Raw genomic sequence first — 19,824 nt, forward strand, 5'->3', positions numbered from 1 at the left:
ACCAGGGAGGGACCAGTGGACAAGGGAATCACAGGGAGTGATCTCGGCAGAAAGGCGGGGTGGTGGGGGGAGGGGTCTTTGGAATTCTCTGCCGAAAGGACTGTACTGGTCCGATCAGAAATGGGTGGATTTATGGATACTGAGGAGGTCACGAGATATCTATATGAGCAATTGAATTGCTGAGGTACAGAAGGCTACACAGCGAGTGGCTGCAACTGAGATTAGTGTAGGTGGTTAGATGGCTGGCACAGACACAGTTGGCTGTAGGACTACGAATTGCCATGGGGATAATGTGGAAAATGGAGTTGAGATAAAGGATCTGCTGTGACCTTAAAGAATGTTGGTCAAGACTAGGGTCCAGGTGGCCTGGTCCTCTTTCTGTTCTTTAATGTATCAGGTGAAGTTTGGCCTTTAATAAAGTGCAGAATGGACAGGTGGCAGGAAGGCTCAAAGAAAGAGACTGAAACAGAATTGTTTAGAAAAGCTGTAAAACACGCTCCGTCCGCCACAACAGACAGGATCTCCCGGTTGCCACCCACTTCAACTCTGCTTCACATCCCCATTCGGATATGTCTATACATGGCCTCCTCCACTGCCATGATGAGGCCAAACTCAGGTTGGAGGAGCAACACCTCATACACCGTCTGGGTAGTCTCCAGCCCCTTGGTATGAACATCGAATTCTCCAACTTCCGGTAATTTCCTCCCTCTCCCTTCCACCATCCTACTTTCACTCTGCCTCCTCCTCCAGCTGCCTATCACCTCTCTCACGATTCTGCCTTCTTCTATTACCCATAGTGCTTTTCCCTTAGATTCCTTCTTCACCTTTCCTGCCTATCCCCTCCCTGCTTCCCCTCCCCCACCCCTTGATCTTTCCTCTGATTGGTTTTTCACCTGGCACCTTCCACCCTCCCCCCACCTTCTTTATAGGACCCCTGCCGAAGGGTCTCGGCCCAAAACGTTGACTGCTCTTTTCCACGGATGCTGCCCGACCTGCTGAGTTCCTCCAGTGTGTTGTACGTGTTGCTGTAAAACATGAGGCTGTCCAGGAGGGGTTACTGAAGCTAACAAATATGAAAGCAGGGCTAATGTCGGTAACTTACAGTTCATAAAATAGAAGGCTGGCTGAGGAAAATGATATCAAGCTATCAGAACTGGTATCACCGAGATTAGGAGTAGGAAAAGAGCATTTCACCTCTCAAGCCTGTTCTGCTGTTCATCGTGACTGACCTCTCTTTTAAATGAACTCGATGACTGAATGGCCACGGCCCTCCAGGATAAAGAATTCCAAAGATTCAACATCCTCCAAAACTTTGCATCAGCTCAGTCCAAAATGGACTAATGCTTATTCAGAGACCGTGAGACTTGGTTTTGGACTCTTCATTTGGGACAAGCATCCTCCCTGAATCGAGCCAGTCTAGCCTTTAAGTAAGTTTAATGAGATTTCCACTCATTTCTTTAAAGGATACAGTCCTAGCCGACTCGACTTATCCTGAAACTCTCCACCCCTGTAAGCTCTCTGGTAAATCTGTACATCACTCTTTAGTTAAGGAGAGACAAACTGTACATGACGTTGCAGGTTTAGCAAGTCCTTGTTTTTCTCTTATATTCAAATCCCTTCATGATAAAGCCCAACATGCCCTTTGTCTCCTATAAATAGCAGTAATTCTGCGGATGCTGGAGGCCTCCTACGCTGCTGCACCTGCAAGGTCTGAGTGGAGGACAGCCTGTCCCTTTGAACATTCTTTATCTGTCACCATGATCCTGCTCTTCATCTTGTGCTCCAACCTCAATGTACGCTCACATTGTATCGGATCCGTCCTGCCCTCAAACACTGGCCTCCCTGGAGTTTCTTTGCATTGTCCTCCCCTTCCACAATATCGCCAGTTTGGTGTCAAAACAAAATGCATCTCACAAACACAAAACACGGTTGCATGTGTGGCATTTACAAACATGACTTGCCGCATACACACACACTCACCAATGTAATGTGCAGCCATGTTGATGCGTGTGTGTATATATGGTCAATATATACTGCACATCCCCATACAGACTGGGACAGCAGGGTGGAATAGTGGTTAGCACTACTCTGTAACAGTCCAGTGACCGGGTTCAATTCCCATCGCTGTCTGTGAGGAGTTTGCATGTTCTGCCCGTGACCATGCCAGTTTCCTCCGGGCGCTCTGGGTTCTTCCCACTTTCCCAAGGTAAACAGGTGAGTAGATTAATTGGTCAAATGGGCGTAATGTGGCAGCGGTGGGCTCATTGGGCCAGAAGGGCCTGTTACTGTCCTGTATCCCTAAATAAATGTAAACTATGTGTATACCCACACATTCTAATGTACACACGCACACACACTGAAAAAGCAGGCACACTCGGTGGCCTCCTGTACCTAACAAAGTGGCCACTGAATGTCCATTCATGCTCTTCTGTTGTCGCAACCCATCCACTTCAAGGTTCAAGATGCTTTTCTGCACACCACTGTTGTAATGCGTGGTTATTTGAGTTACTGTCGTCTTCCTCTCAGCTTGAACCAGGCTGGTCATTCTCCTCTGACCTCTCTCATTAGCAGAGTGTTTCTGCCCACAGAACTGCTGCTCACTGGATGCTTTTTGTTTCTCTCACCATTCTCTGTAAACTCTAGAGACTGTTGTGTGTGACAAGCAAACCATCCTTTCTGACACCAATGAAAAGTCACTTGTATTTCTTCCCTATTCTGATGTTTGGTCTGAACCTCTTGACCATGTCCGCATGCTTTGATGCATTGAGTTGCTGCCACATGATCAGCTGATCAGATATTTGCATTAACGAGGCAGGTGTACCTAATAAAGTGGCCACTGAACGTACACACGGTCTCACACTTTTATACGACAGCACTTTACCCTAAATGTTTCAGTATCTCATTAGCAAAGTCTGTATTTCATGAATCAATGCTCCCCTGTCTCCAGACACAATGCTGTGAACTGGTGTCCTGCATCCTTGCAGAGATGGCCATGTCCGATGAAACAGTATTCTACATGGTAATCTCCAACCTGACACCATCAACAGTGATTTCTATAAATTCCGACAACTGCAGCCCTCTGTTCCCATTTTCATTTCCTTTATCACACTGAACCTATCACCCTCTTTCTCCTCATCATCACTCTGTTACCCCTCCCCTGCCATTCTGATCAGCCTGTCTCCCACACTCTTCTACCTCCAGATCCCCTCTTCACTTCCTTCTCTTTTTTTCCTCTTGGTCGGTTCACTGTCCTCTCCTATCAGAATCCATTTTCTTCAGCCCTTTCCCACTTCCACCTATCACATCCCAGCTTCTTCCTTCCCCCTCTCTGCTCTCCCCCACCTGCCTATCTTCCCCTCTCACCTGGATGAGCCAATCACCTGTTACCCTCCGGCTCTTGCTCCTCCCCTCCCCTACCCTCCTATACTGCCTTCCCCACTCTTTCTCTTCAGCCCTAATAAAAGGTGTTGACTGATTTCCCACCCCGGTGTTGCCACCAGCATTTTGTGTGTTGTCCCATGAAGCAATACCCTGTGTTCTGACTGATGCCATTGTTTATTTATTAGGGAGACACAGTGAGGCAAAAGCCCTTCCAGCCCAATGAGCCACCCTGCCCAGCAACCCACCTATTTAACCCTAGCAGAATCAGGGGGTAATTTACAATGACCTATTAACCTACTAACTGGTACATCTTTAGACTGTGGGAGGAAACCAGAGCACCCGGAAGAAACCCACGCAGTCACAGGGAGGAATGTACAAACTCCTTACAGAGGACACTGGAATTGAACCCCCAACCCCGACGCCCCGAGCTGTATTGGCGTCACGCCACTGTCGCTCCCATGATCACCCGGCTGCAATAGCGCCATTGACGTACCAGCCACAGCACCACAGCACTGTGTCCCATCTGAGCCGCGGCGTGCAGGACTGTCATCCCATCGTGCGTCCGTAGGTTGAAGTTGGCTTTGCAGTCTTTGATAAGGAATTGAACGATGTGAAGGTGCCCCTCCTGACAGGCCAGGTAGAGGGGTGTCGCACCACTTTGAGTCTGCTTATTCAGAGCCCTGCAGAGAAAAGGAGAAACTTCAGTGTGTTCCTGGAGCCAGGTCCCAGAATAATGACCAGCCAAAGACTGGTTTCCAATATCTTCAGGTATCTTTCTTTACATTTCATTCTGTTTGATTACATCTTCCAGTCATCTATACGCTCATGGATATGTGACATAGCATCAGAATTAGGCCATTCAGCCCATCATTCTCCACCATTCCATCATGGCTGATTTATTATCCACTCAACCCCATTTTTCTGCCTCCTTCCCGTAACCTTTGACACCCTTACTAATCAAGAAGCTATCAATGTCTGCTTTAATATACCCAATGACTTGGCCTCCCACAGCCATCTGTCGCAATAAATTCCACGGATTCACCACCCTCTCGCTCAAGAAACCATTCCTTATCTCTGTCCTAAACAGACGTCCTTCTGTCCTGAGGCTAGGCCCCCTGGTCTTAGACTGTCCCATTATAGGGATCCTCTCCACATCCACTCTCTCTAGGCCTTTCAATATTTGATAAGTTTGAATGTGATTCCTTCTAACCTTTTAAATTCCTGTGAGTACAGTCCCACCCAAAGCCATAAAATGCCTCTCATGTGTTAACGCTTTCATTCCCAGCATCATTCTCGTGAACCTCTTCTAGACCTTCAGAAAGACAACACATCCTTTCTTAGATAAGGGACCCAAAACTGTTCACAGTACCCCAAGTGGGCCTGATCAATGCCCTATAAATCTTCAGCATTACATCCTTGCTTTTGTTTCAAGTCCTTTCCAAATGAATGCCAACAATGCCCACCTTCCTCACCACTGACACAACCGGCAAGTTAACCTTTAGGGAATCCTGCATGAGGAGTCCCCAACTTCCTTTGCAGCCCTGATTTCTGAAAAGTGGAAAGCCACTGCTAGGCCAAATGCTAGAAATTCCTTTGGTGTCTGGCGTGTATGGTAAGGCTAGGTCATGGTCATATGTTTAAGGATACCTTCCCATCTGAAGTCTGGCCCTTCCAGCCGAAACTGTACATTATATAATACCTGACCCGTTGCTCTCTGTACGATGTTAGAGATGATCTGGTGGAGAGGTCAGATTCTGACTGGTTATGAAGAGGAAGCTGCTGTAGTTCTTTCACAAACAAGGCATCTTTGTTAGTTTAAATTCTCTCTCACCATTCAGTCTATAAGGCAGTAAAGGGAAGGGAACAGTGAGACACAACTCAACCCCACTTCAGAATGAAAATCAGATTTAATATCACCAGCATATGTTGTGAAATGTGTTGTCTGTGCGGCAGCAGTACAATGCAATATACAGTAGTAGAGAAAAGGCTGGAAATCACATTAACTATATATATAAAATAATTAAATAAGTAATGCAAACATAAAAATAAAAAAGTATTGAGGTAGTATTCATGGGTTCAACGTCCATTCAGAAATCTGATTGCAGAGGGGAAGAAGCTGTTCCTGAATCGCTGAGTGTGTGCTTTCAGGCTCCTGTACCTCCTCCCTGATGGTTGCAGTGAGAACAAGGCATGTCCTGGGTGATATGAGGGTCCTTCAGTGATGGGTGCCACCTTTCAGAGGTATTGCTCGCTGAAGATGTCCTGGATACCAAGTATGCTAGTGCCCATGATGGAGCTGACAGTTCACAACTTTTTCTGTTTCTGTCAATCCTGTGCAGTGGTCCCCCATACCGGATGGTGATGCAGCCATTTAGAATACTCTCCACAGTAAATCTGTAGAAATTTATCAGTGTCTTTGGTGTCATACCAGATTTCCTGAAACTCCTGATGAAATATACCTGCTGTCATGCTTTCTTTACAATTGCATCGATATGATGAGCCCATGATAAATCCTCAGAGATATTGACACCCAGGAACTTGAAACTGCTCACTCTTTCCACTTCTGATCCCTTCATAAGGACTGGTATGTTTCCTCTCCTCTTACCCTTTCTGAAGTCCACAATCAGCTCTTCGGTCTTACTGACGTTGAATGCAAGGTTGTTGCTGTGACCCCATCAACTAGCTGATATACGTCACTCCTATGTGTCCTCTTGTCACCATCTGAAATTCTGCCCACAATAGTTGTATCATCAACAAATTTACAGACGGCATTTGAGCTATGCCTAGCCACACAGTCATGGGGGTAGAGAGAGTAGAACGGTGGGCTAAGCATGCACCCCTGAGGTACACCAGTCAGTGAGGTGAAGATGTTTATTCTGATCTGCACAGATTGTGCTCTTCCGGTGAGGAAGTCGGGGATCCAGCTGCAGAGGGAGGTACAGAGGCCCACGTTCTGGAGCTTTTTGATCAGAACTATAGGAACGACTGTGTTAAATGCTGAGCTGTAGTGAATAAACAGCATTCTGACAGAGATATTTGTGTTGTCCAGATGACCCAGGACCACGTGGAAAGCCAATGAGATCACATCAACGTAGACCTATTGTGGTGATAGGCAAATTGCAATGGGTCCATGTCCCAGCAGACAGAGGAGTTGATTCTGACCATCAACAAACTCTCAAAACAATACATCACCATAGATGTGAGTGCTACTGGATGATAGACTTTAAGGCAGCTCACCCCGCTCTTCTTGGACTCTGGTATAATTGTCGCCCTTTTGAAGCAGTTGAGAACATCCAAATGCAGCAATGAGAGATTGAAAATGCCTTTAAAAACTCCTGCCAGCTGGTTGGCGCAGGCTTTCAGAGGTTTTCACACCCCACCTCAACAAATTGAGAGTCGTCCTCATCCACTACCAACAAACTGCTGAAATGGCCCAGCCCACTGTCCTATCATGTATCTGACCCACCACCAGGATTTAGCTCTTTCACTCTCCGTCCCACCACTCACCATCATACTGTGTCCCTCTCTCTTTCATCGTCAGAGTGCCTGTCCCACTTCTTAGCGTCTGACCATCTGGCCCACCCCTGACTGTCTGTCCATGTCACCTCCCTTGCTGTTTGATTATACCCCGACCCCTAACTGTCTCCAGTATACACAACCTAAGCACCGGCCAGAGGGAGTCCTGCTGTTGGAGTCAGAATAAAGTACACTTGTTCAAAGCTTCAGTGTTCTGTAATTGTTACTGTGAGTAGAGACAAACAAAATGTGACTACTTAAGGTCCATCTTCGATATATTAGTGTCTGTGAAACTGAGTGACAGAGAGTTAATGCCCAGGGAAGTTTTCCACAGGCGAGAATCATTATCATTGGAACTACAAATAAGTAGGAGTCAGAACTTGAATTTCATATTGGAACTATGAGTCAGAGCTGGTATGTGATACCAAGAAAAATAATGACCAGTAATACTGTACAATAAGAGTGTGTGCACGAACAACCGTATTCCAATGAGAGTCTGTGTACGTACAACTGTTCTCCAATGAGAGTCTGTGTACATAACAACTGTTCTCCAATGAGAGTGTGTGTTCATACAACTGTTCTCCAATGAGAGTCTGTGTACATACAACTGTTCTCCAATGAGAGTCTGTGTACATAACAACTGTTCTCCAATGAGAGTGTGTGTACATACAACTGTTCTCCAATGAGAGTCTGTGTACATAACAACTGTTCTCCAATGAGAGTGTGTGTACATACAACTGTTCTCCAATGAGAGTTTGTCTTGTGGAATTGTTTTCCAATGACAGTCTGTCTCGTGGAATGGTTTTCAAATGAGGGCATGACTGTGGAACTGCAGTCCAAAGAGTATGTTGTGACTCTGGAAATGTACTCCAATGACAACGTGTCTGAGTAACTGTACTCTAATGAGGTGTGACCATGAAATTGCTTTCTTTGGGAAGTCTCTCTCCATGCCAGTGCAAACTAGTAATCCATTTCTATTTAAGGAACTTTAAGGCTTTCTGAGCCAGCTCCTGTGGAACAGAACCTCAGTGTAGGTCAATATCCATTCATTCAATGAACACAGGCTTCTCCCTTCCAATTGTCAGCTTTACTAGCAATCCTGCATTGCTATTCATCCTTACAAAACTAAACTACACAATATCTCACAGTTCATGCTTCATGAAGGCCTCCATATCTACAATTTGTTTAAGAGCAAATGTGTAATAGAATTGGGGGTTGTTACTCTTGAAATGGAGGAAATTGAGGCAAAAATGTGTGTAAGCCTATTCTGTTCATTGATACAAGTCGGAAGCACCTGATCCTATTGGAGCCCAGAAGTCTAGAAGACTGCTTGCTTCACGTCAGGATTAGAGGTGTCTAGGGAATACTAGGTGCATTATGTTTTACCCAGAATGGGATGGGTGACACCAGAATCAACCCAAGGAACAAAGATCAACTTTATTCACCACGTACAGTATATTTACACAGATTAGGAATTTGCTATGGTGTGTTGACATGACATGCATCAAACCACAACAAGATTCAACAGTTATAAAGAATTATATAAAAAATAAGTACAGATATGGAATAAATGTGCATAAATACATATATACTATCCTGTATCTGCAGAGTAAACGTCAGTGTGAAACGGGGTTTAAAGTGCATTGCCGTGACTGAGGTAACAGATGGAGGGGATTGAGGGGGCTAAACCAGAATTATTGATCAGATTAACTGCCTGGGGGTAGAAACTTTTAAGATGGAATTATGTTTTTGTTTTAATAGCTCTATAGTGCTTCCCAGAATGGAGCTTTTGCAGAAGGAAGTTTGTATGGTAGGTAGTGTCCACAATGATTTTCCTGCCTGCTTCTTTGTCCTGGACACATGGTGGACAGTGGCCTTGGCTACTGACCTGACAGTTGGCTATAGTCTTGCTACATTGCGAGTGGCTGCCGGATCAAACAAGACAGTAATATCTGATATGTCTGTAAGGAGTTTGTATGTTCTCCCCCTGACTGCATGGGTTTCCTCCCACAGTCCAAAGACATACAGGTTGGTAGGTTGATTGCTGATTGTGAATTGTCCTGTGGGGTTAAATTGGGGGTTGCGGGCGGTGCGACTCGAAGGCTCAGAAGGCCTACTCCATGTAGCACCGCTGTGTTCTAGGGAAGATGGAATTTCATCAAGTACATCTTCTGCTGAGTCATTACATTAATGAAGAAGATATAGTTCTCCACACGAGATCCTGTGAAGTAATAATGCCCAGGAACCTGAACATTGAAACAGTAGGTTCCTCTACCTGAGAGTTACCATGATAAAAAAATATATTCCACAGCATTTAAGATGTCCCAAGCATCATGGAAACTAAGGAGTGACTTTGATTTATTTATAAGAGACTGTGACAAAGTGCTCCTCTTTCCTCTTGCAGGAAACACTGAGGGCACAGTCTGAAAGTAACTGGATGTTAAAGGTTGAGCAGAAAGTTTGTGCTGGAGCTCACTGCCCAACGAAATGTGGAGACAGAAGACCCCATCACATTTACTTGGACTTGAACCTGAAGTGCTCGTCCTGCAAGGATGTGAACCAGGTGGTATGAGCTGGATTTGGCTGGAATGAACACAATGATTTAGTTACATTCTACTCTAAAATTACCAGGGTCCCAGGGCATTCCTAGCAGACGGCAGATTTTCCCAGACTCAGGACTGCAAGAGCACACCAAACCTAACCATGAAAACTGAGTTTCCAACACCTATGTCACATGAAGTCTCCATCCAGCTCCTGGGGAAAGTCCCCCGCTGTCATGATAGCAATGTGTAGCTGCTTAGATATCCACTGTGTGATGATCATTAGCCCAAGGTACAGAAATGCTCAAAGTTAAGAGGGACAATACAACGTAATAAAGATTCAGTCAACCCCTGAGATAATGTGAAACAATATAAAGCAATCAATGAGAAGGTAAACCATTGCAAACTGTTATCACAAGGTGGCAGAAGATGCCTGGGTTCTTCAGCCATACCACAACTTGTCCCATTAAAGACGTGATGATGGCTAGCTGTTACAAAAGAGACGTTCGGCAGTTTCTAGCAGTTTAGATATCCAGTGCATGATCCAGTCCAGTCCATCATGGGTACAGCCATTGAGCCCATCTACATGAAATACTGTAGCAGGAAAGCAACATCTGTCATCAGGGATCCCCACCACCCAGGACATGCTGCCATCAGGAGCCTCAGGACTCACGCCACCGGGTTCAGAAACAGTTATTGCCCCTCAATTATTAGGCTCTTGAACTTCAACTTCACTTCCCCCATCATTGAAATCTTCCCACAATCAAAGGACTCACTTTCTTGGACTCTTCATTTCATGTTCTTGGTTCTTATTGCTTATTTATTTTTTATTATTATTATTATTATTATTATTATTATTATTATTATTATTATTATTATTATTATTATTATTATTATTATTATTATTTCTTTCGTTTTGTATTTGCCAAGTTTGCTTTCTTTTGCACTCTGGTTGAACACCCAAGTTGGTGCAGTCTTTCATTGATTCGGTTTTGGTTGTTATTCTACGGATTTATTGCTTACGCCCGTAAGAAAATAGATCTCAGGTTTGTATATAGTGACGTACAGTATGTGTTCTTTGTTAATAAATTTAGTTTGAACTTTTGAACTTAGAACTTCAAAGAATGTAAGCACTTGTCTGAAAACGACCTGTCAGAAACTTGGATTGAGCACATTCAGGCTAACTTGCTAACATGAGACATGATATATATATAAAAAAGACAAATTTAATCTTAAGCGTAGGATGATGTCAAACCCTGATCTCAGTTTAAAAAGACTGCATTACAGAGCTTTGCTCATATCAAGGAATAAAGGTTTAAATGGACAAACAGACATGAACATTGAAAAAACTTGTCAGTTCAACAAAGTTATTTAACTAGGAATTGAGTAAATGAACAGCACAGCATACAGGGATATTTTTAGATGGTTTGGAATTTAAATAATTAAGGACTGTGCAGGTAACTTAATGCTTTAACATTTTCATAGAATGCTATGTTGAACAGAAAGGATCTTCTGCAGCTCTTAAAAAAGAAGAAATGTTCATTTTTAGATTCCAATGGGAAATTATTCTGCTGAATGGAAGTTTTCAAAAATATTTTAAAACAGGATTAAATGGCCCAAATGTCTGGGTTTAATTATTAGTTTAATTTCTAGAATCATAGATACATGCAGAGGACAGAAAGGGGATAACTGGTTGCAAGTGAGGTCACAGAAACAGAGTTTGTGGCACAGAAAGAAGCCTGTCAGTTCACAATTTCCATGCCGGTCATCACAGATCCATAGATCACAGCATTATACAGCACAGAAATGGCCTATTTGACCCTATCCATTCATGCTCTTCTGAGTTCATCCCATTTGATTGAGTCTGGCCCATATCCCTCTAAACCTGTCCAAGTGTTTTTAAACAGTCTACCTGTCTTTATCTCCTTTGACTGCTCATCCCATATACCCAGCACCCTCTGTGTGGAAAAACTTTCCCTTTATCTACCTTTTAAATCTTTCCCCCTCATCTTAAATCTATGTCTTCTGCTTTTAGGTGCTAATACCTAGGGAAAAAAGACTCTAGATTATCCATTTCCCTCATAATTTTATAAACTTCTATAAGGTAACCCAGCAGTATCCTTTACTCCAGGGAAATCAGTCCCAGCCTATCCAACTCTCTTTACAACTCAAGCCTCTAGTCCAAGCAACACCCTTGATGATCTTTTTTGCAGTCTCTCTAGCCAGGTTTAAGAACAGTTAGTACCCCTGAACCATCAGACACTTGAACCAAAAGGGATAACTTCACTCAACTTCACTTGTCCCATCTTTGAAAATGATCTCACTTTCAGGGACTCTTTATCTTATTATCTCAACTGCATTGGCACTTCGCGCACCTATGCTGAGCTTGTCAATTTCATCAACATTGCCTCTAGTTTCCACCCTACAAAGTTCATTTAGTTCAAATACAATTCATAGAATTAGGGACCCAAGAACAAAAATGATAAAAAAAAATAAGCTAATTGAAATTCAAGAAGCTTTTGAAGTGTTTTACAAAACTCTATATTCCAAAGTTCCAGGGGGAAGCATAACCCAAATTGACACCTTCTTGAATTCTCTAGAGTTACCCACTTTAAGTGAAGAACAAAATAGAATAATGACTGCTGACATAACTGAAGTTGAATTAAATGCTGCAATTAGTAGGCTTAAATTAAGCAAGTCACCAGGATCAGATGGGTATACAGCAGAGTGGTACAAAAAATTTAAAAATGAGTTAATTCCTGTTTTACTCCCCACACTGAACTGGGCTCTAAAAAAGGCACAAATACCACCCAGTTGGAAGGAAACGATAATCTCAGCTATACCGAAAGAAGGCAAGGATAAAATGGAATGCGGGTCATTTAGACCAATATCCGTTCTTAATGTAGATTATAGATTATTTACCTCCATCGTGGCCAAACGATTAAAGGAGTTTCTACCCATACTGATACGTAACGATCAGACAGGTTTTATACGACAATGCCAGACACAAGACAATATACGAAGGACACTTCACATTATGGATCATATACAAAAAAATTAAATCGAAGCAATAGTGATAAGCGTGGACGCTGAAAAGGCATTTGATTCGGTTAATTGGAATTTTCTTTACAGAGTTTTACATAGATTTGGTTTCCAAGACACAATTATTAAAACTATACAGACACTATATGACAATCCTACTGCTAGGATTAAAATCAATGGATATTTATCAAATAGTCTTACCCCAGAAAGGGGCACGAGACAGGGTTGTGCATGGTCACCGCTACTCTTCGCATTATATCTGGAACCATTAGCTCAATACATCAGACAAAATGAAGATATCAGGGGAATTACTATTAAAGGGACAGAGCATAAATTGGCTTGTTATGCGGATGACATTTTGATCTATCTAGGGCAGCCAACATACTCTTTACCTAAATTGATGCAATCCTTTGAACAATATGTTCAATTATCAGGATACAAGATCAATATAGATAAAACCCAATTACTTTCATATTACTATAGCCCACCAAGAGAAATTGAAAGTCGATACCCCTCCGCATGGCACACAGAGTCTTTCAAATATTTGGGCATCATTATGCCAAACGATTTGGCAAAATTATCAGAATGGAATTATCAGCCTTTATATAAAAAAATTAAGGAAGATATGGCAAGATGGAACCTGATTCCTTTTTTCAGTCTCAGTTCAAGGATTGAGTCTGATGGTGGTGGACTTTAGGAGATCTAGGCCTCATATGGAGCCAGTGATCATTAATGGAGAATGTGTGGAGCAGGTTAAGACCTACAAGTATCTGGGAGTACAGTTAGACGAGAAGCTAGACTGGACTGCCAACACAGATGCCTTGTGCAGGAAGGCACAGAGTCGACTGTACTTCCTTAGAAGGTTGGCGTCATTCAATGTCTGTAGTGAGATGCTGAAGATGTTCTATAGGTCAGTTGTGGAGAGCGCCCTCTTCTTTGTGGTGGCGTGTTGGGGAGGAAGCATTAAGAAGAGGGACGCCTCACGTCTTAATAAGCTGGTAAGGAAGGCGGGCTCTGTCGTGGGCAAAGTACTGGAGAGTTTAACATCAGTAGCTGTTAAGGCGAAGGGCGCTGAGTAGGCTACGGTCAATTATGGATAACTCTGAACATCCTCTACATAGCACCATCCAGAGACAGAGAAGCAGTTTCAGCGACAGGTTACTATCGATGCAATGCTCCTCAGACAGGATGAAGAGGTCAATACTCCCCAATGCCATTAGGCTTTACAATTCTACCGCCAGGACTTAAGAACTTTTTAAAAGCTATTATTAATGCTTTTTGAGATAGTGATTTAGATGCATATCATATTTTTTTTACTGAGTTAAGTATTGTATGTAATTAGTTTTGCTACAACAAGTGTATGGGACATTGGAAAAAAAGTTGAATTTCCCCATGGGGATGAATAAAGTATCTATCTATCTATCTATCTATCTATTAAAATGAATATACTGCCCAGACTGTTATATCTCTTTCAGACACTACCAATAGAGATTAATCAAAATCAATTCAATGAATGGAACAAGATGTTATCAAGGTATATTTGGCAGTGTAAATGCCTAGAGTTCATCTCAAAACTTTGCAATTAGCAAAGGAAAAGGGAGGATGGGGCCTACCTTCTCTTAAAGATTATTATTTTGCAGCACAGTTGAGAGCTGTGATATGTTGGTGCAACCCATCATATGACGCTCAATGGAAAAACATTGAGGAGCGGGTCCTTCCCATCCCCATACAAGCAATTTTGGCTGATAACAACCTGCAAAGGTACATAAATACTATTGATAACCCATGGGTGAAATTGACTCTTAAAATATGGAAAACTACTAGAAAAGAATATAATCTAGAGGGAGGTATTGCAATTCTCAAATGGTGTGCATATGACTTGGATTTTACACCAAATAAATTGGATGCTAGATTTAAGGACTGGACAGCTAAAGGAATAACAGTTCTTTGCAACATAATGAAAGAAGGAACACTGTTCAGTTTTGAAATGCTTAAAGAGAAACACTTATTAGAAAAACAAGATTTTATCAATATTTACAGATGCGACAATATGTTAATAAGACACTTAAAAATGTAACCAAGGCAAGTACATGCTTGATAAAGCTATTTAGAAAAACATATAATTCAGTTAACAGTAGTAGAATCATTTCAAGCATGTATAAGGGGTTGTCAAATCTTAAAACACATTTGACTTCATACATTAAAACAAAATGGGAGAAGGAAGGAGGGATAATTATATTTGAAGAGGAATGGACAATAATATGGAGGTATCAATGGAAGTGTACCAGTTCACAGAAATGGAGGGAGCTTGGATGGAAAAAGTTGATAAGATATTTTATTACACCCTCTCAGAAATCCCATTATGATAGTAACCTCCCTGTTTGTTGGAGAAATTATGGAAATCAAAATGCAAATCATTATCATATTTTTTGGGACTGCCCTGTTATCAAAAACAATTGGAGGGGGATAAAAAATGCCCTACAGGACATCTTTAAATGTGAAATACCCTTGGAGAGTAAGACCATATATTTTGGATATATACCTCAAGAATGGTTGAAAAGAGATGAATATTTAATGAATATACTGTTGGTGGCTGGTAAAGAGACTCTTACTAGGAAATGGTTATCACAGGAGATCCCAACTTTAAATACATGGATAGAAATTACAACGGACATTTACAAAATGGAGAAGATAACAGCATCTGTTAATCATAAGCTGGAACAATTTGATTCATACTGGGAAAAATGGTTTAACTACATAATGCCTCATAGGCCTGATTTTATTCTCACAAATCAATGAATATGTTGTAAAAAAGATCACTCCCTACTTGTACATAATTTTTTCCTTTTGCTAGTTTTTTCTTTCCACTCTTTTCTATAAGTGTGTACCTCAGATAAATACTTTGTGGAGATTTATGATATATATGATTATATGATATATATGTACAATGTCTGAAATACATCTTATGGAGATGTTTGTTGGATGATGAACTTCAATAAAAAATAAATAACAAAAAAAAAGTTCATTTGGTTCATCTCTGACACCTCCCTCTCCTTTCTCAATCTCTCTGTCTCCATATCTGCAGACAAACTTTCAACCAACATCTTTTACAAATCTATGGATTCCCATAGTTGTTTTGACTTGACCTCTTCCCACCGTATCTCCTGTAAAAATGCTATTCCTTTTCCCCGTTTCCTCACCTCGCCTCATCTGTTCCTAGGATGCAGATTTCTGTTCCAGGACATTGGAGATGTCCTTCTTTAAAGAATGAGGTTTCCCTCCCTCCACTATTGATACCCTCACCCACATCTCCTCCATTTCACATACATCCACACTCACCACATCTTCTTGCTGCCATAAAAGTGATAGCGTTTATCTTGTCCTTACCCACCACCCCATCAGCCTCCGCATCTTCCGCCACCTCCAAGGGGATAAATAGATCTTTTCCTCCACCCCCCCCCCCCCTCCAGCTATCCCCAGGGATTGCTCCTTCCACTCATCCCTCCATTCAGGGCCCCAGCCTTTCCCGCTGAGGTAACACTTCACCTGAAAATCTGCTGGGTTCACCTGTTGTGTCCGGTGCTCCCAATGTGGCCTCGTCTACATTGGTGAGACCCGTCTTAAATTAGGGGACCTCCGCACCGTCCCCCACAAGTGGGGCTTCCCAGTGGCAAAACATTTTAATTCCAATTCCCTTTCCAGTTCCGATGTGTTGATGCATGGCCTCCTCTTGTGCCAAGATGAGTCCACCCTCGGGGGAGGAGCAACACCTTATATTCCATCTGGATAGTCTCCAAGCTTATGGCATAAATATCGATTTCTTCTTCCAGTAAACGTTCGCTACCCAGCTGTCTTCTATTCCCCACTCTGACCTTTTACTTCTTCTCACCTGCGTATTACTTCCACCTGGGTTCCCCCCTCCTCCCCTTTCTCATATGGTCCACTCTCCTCTCCTTCTGCTCCAGCCCTCAACCTGTCCCACCCACCTAGCTTCGCCTGCACCTTCCAGCTAGTCTCTTTCCCCTTCTGCCAGATTTTTATTTTGGCATCTTCCCCTTCCTCTCAGTCCTGAAGAAGGGTCTTGGCCCGAAACACCGACTATCAATTCTTTTCCATAGATGCTGCCTGACCTGCTGCGTTCCTCCAGCATTTTGTGTCTGTTGCTCATTATCTCATGTTCTCATTATTTATTGCTATTTATTTATATTTGCATTTGCACAGTTTGTTGTCTTCTGCACTCTGGTTGATCTTTCATTGATCCTGTTATAGTTACTGTTCTACAGATTTGCTGCGTATGCCCACAAGGAAGTGAATTTCACAGCTCTATATGGTGATATACAGTATATTTATTTTGATAGCACAATTTAATCACATTGTTCCTTTCGCACAGTGACCAGAACTGTACGTAATACTCAAAGTGTGATCTACCCAGTGCTTGGTACAATTTGTTCAGTGCCACAGTCGATGAAGGCCAGCATGATGTATGCCCACTTTGACACCTGTCTATCTGTTTTGCCACTTTCGGGGAACTATATATTTGTGTACATATTTCCCTCTGTTCACCCACACTCCCCAGAGCCCTGCTTTTGCCCCGCTTTGGAATAACTTTCCAAAGTGCATCAACTTGCACAAGTTTGAGTTAAGTTCCGACCACTACGACTTTGCCCACTTCCCCAGCTGGTCAATATCATGTTGTACTTTGACACGGCAATGTAGTGGTTTGCATAAGGCATTGCAGTAAAGGTGACCGGGGTTCAATTCCTGCGGCTGCCTGTGAGGAGTTTATACGTTCTCCCAGTGACCGCGTCGGTTTCCTCTGGGTGCTCTGATTTCCTCCCACAGTCCAAAGGTGAACCAGATGGTCATTGTAAATTGTCCCATGATTAGGCTACGATTAAATGGCTCACAGGCCTACGCAGCCCGGTATTTCAATAAAATTAAATAAAAACAAAAGACAACCTTCCTCACTGTCCACCATGCCACTGATTTTAATGTCAACCACAAACTAACTACTCACGACATCTACACCTTCATCCAAATCATTAACATTAATGACAAACAGCAGGGGACCAGCAATGCAGATACCTCAGGACAAAACACCTACGTTATATCTACTGAATATGGCATTTCAGACAGGCAAAAAAGTACCACAAGAATTGTATTCCTACTTACTCCCCTGCATCAGCTCTCTCCCATCATCACATTACTCACCCCATACTTTATCTGCTATTTTGCATTCACCTCTGTTCCTACCTGTCATACTCTGTACCTATCTACTCCATCACCAGTCACATCCCTTACCTGTCAATTCCATCACTGGTCACATCCCCTACCTGTCACACTGTATACCTGTCAACTCCATCACCGGTCACATCCCCTACCTGTCACACTGTATACCTGTCTACTCCATCACCGGTCACATCCCCTACCTGTCACACTGTATACCTGTCTACTCCATCACCGGTCACATCCCCTACCTGTCACACTGTATACCTGTCTACTCCATCACCGGTCACATCCCCTACCTGTCACACTGTATACCTGTCTACTCCATCACCGGTCACATCCCCTACCTGTCACACTGTATACCTGTCAACTCCATCAACGGTCACATCCCCTACCTGTCACACTGTATACCAGTCTACTCCATCACCGGTCACATCCCTTACCTGTCACACTGTATACCTGTCTACTCCATCACCGGTCACATCCCCTACCTGTCACACTGTATACCTGTCAACTCCATCACCGGTCACATCCCCTACCTGTCACACTGTATACCTGTCTACTCCATCACCGGTCACATCCCCTACCTGTCACACTGTATACCTGTCAACTCCATCACCGGTCACATCCCCTACCTGTCACACTGTATACCTGTCAACTCCATCACCGGTCACATCCCCTACCTGTCACACTGTATACCTGTCTACTCCATCACCGGTCACATCCCCTACCTGTCAACTCCATCACCAGTCACATCCCCTACCTGTCACACTGTATACCTGTCAACTCCATCACCGGTCACATCCCCTACCTGTCAAATCCATCACCAGTCACATCACCTACCTGTCACACTGTATACCTGTCTACTCCATCACCGGTCACATCCCCTACCTGTCACACTGTATACCTGTCTACACCATCACCGGTCACATCCCCTACCTGTCAACTCCATCAGCAATCGGATCCCCTACCTGTCACACTGTATACCTGTCTACTCCATCACCAGTCACATCCCCTACCTGTCACACTGTATACCTGTCTACTCCATCACCGGTCACATCACCTACCTGTCACACTGTATACCTGTCTACTCCATCACCGGTCACATCCCCTACCTGTCAACTCCATCACCAGTCACATCACCTACCTGTCACACTGTATACCTGTCAACTCCATCACCAGTCACATCACCTACCTGTCACACTGTATACCTGTCTACTCCATCACCGGTCACATCCCCTACCTGTCAACTCCATCACCAGTCACATCACCTACCTGTCACACTGTATACCTGTCTACTCCATCACTGGTCACATCCCCTACCTGTCAACTCCATCACCAGTCACATCACCTACCTGTAACACTGTATACCTGTCAACTCCATCACCAGTCACATCACCTACCTGTCACACTGTATACCTGTCTACTCCATCACCGGTCACATCCCCTACCTGTCACACTGTATACCTGTCAACTCCATCACCGGTCACATCCCTTACCTGTCACACTGTATACCTGTCTACTCCATCACCGGTCACATCCCCTACCTGTCAACTCCATCACCAGTCACATCCCCTACCTGTCACACTGTATACCTGTCTACTCCATCACCGGTCACATCCTCTACCTGTCAACTCCATCACCAGTCACATCCCCTACCTGTCACACTGTATACCTGTCAACTCCATCACCGGTCACATCCCCTACCTGTCAACTCCATCACCAGTCACATCCCCTAACTGTCTACTCCATCACCAGTCACATCCCCTACCTGTCACACTGTATACCTGTCTACTCCATCACCAGTCACATCCCCTACCTGTCAACTCCATCACCAGTCACATCCCCTACCTGTCACACTGTATACCTGTCAACTCCATCACCGGTCACATCCCTTACCTGTCAACTCCATCACCAGTCACATCCCCTACCTGTCACACTGTATACCTGTCTACTCCATCACCGGTCACATCCCCTACCTGTCAACTCCATCACCAGTCACATCCCCTACCTGTCACACTGTATACCTGTCTACTCCATCACCGGTCACATCCCCTACCTGTCACACTGTATACCTGTCTACTCCATCACCGGTCACATCCCCTACCTGTCACACTGT

The 19,824-nt window shown here is 43.5% G+C and overlaps 1 protein-coding gene across 1 annotated transcript in view; it reads right to left on the minus strand.

The window, feature by feature from the left end:
• The window catches only part of espnla (espin like a), a 149,515-nt gene that overhangs the window by 60,303 nt on the left and 69,388 nt on the right, over nucleotides 1-19,824 (minus strand). The window contains exon 3 of the mRNA XM_073039006.1: nucleotides 3,875-4,061. Within this exon, the coding sequence (XP_072895107.1) occupies nucleotides 3,875-4,061 (187 nt within the window). The remainder of the gene's footprint in view (nucleotides 1-3,874; nucleotides 4,062-19,824) is intronic.

The sequence above is a fragment of the Hemitrygon akajei genome, chromosome 3 (genome assembly GCF_048418815.1).
Source record: "Hemitrygon akajei chromosome 3, sHemAka1.3, whole genome shotgun sequence".
NCBI lineage: Eukaryota > Metazoa > Chordata > Chondrichthyes > Myliobatiformes > Dasyatidae > Hemitrygon > Hemitrygon akajei.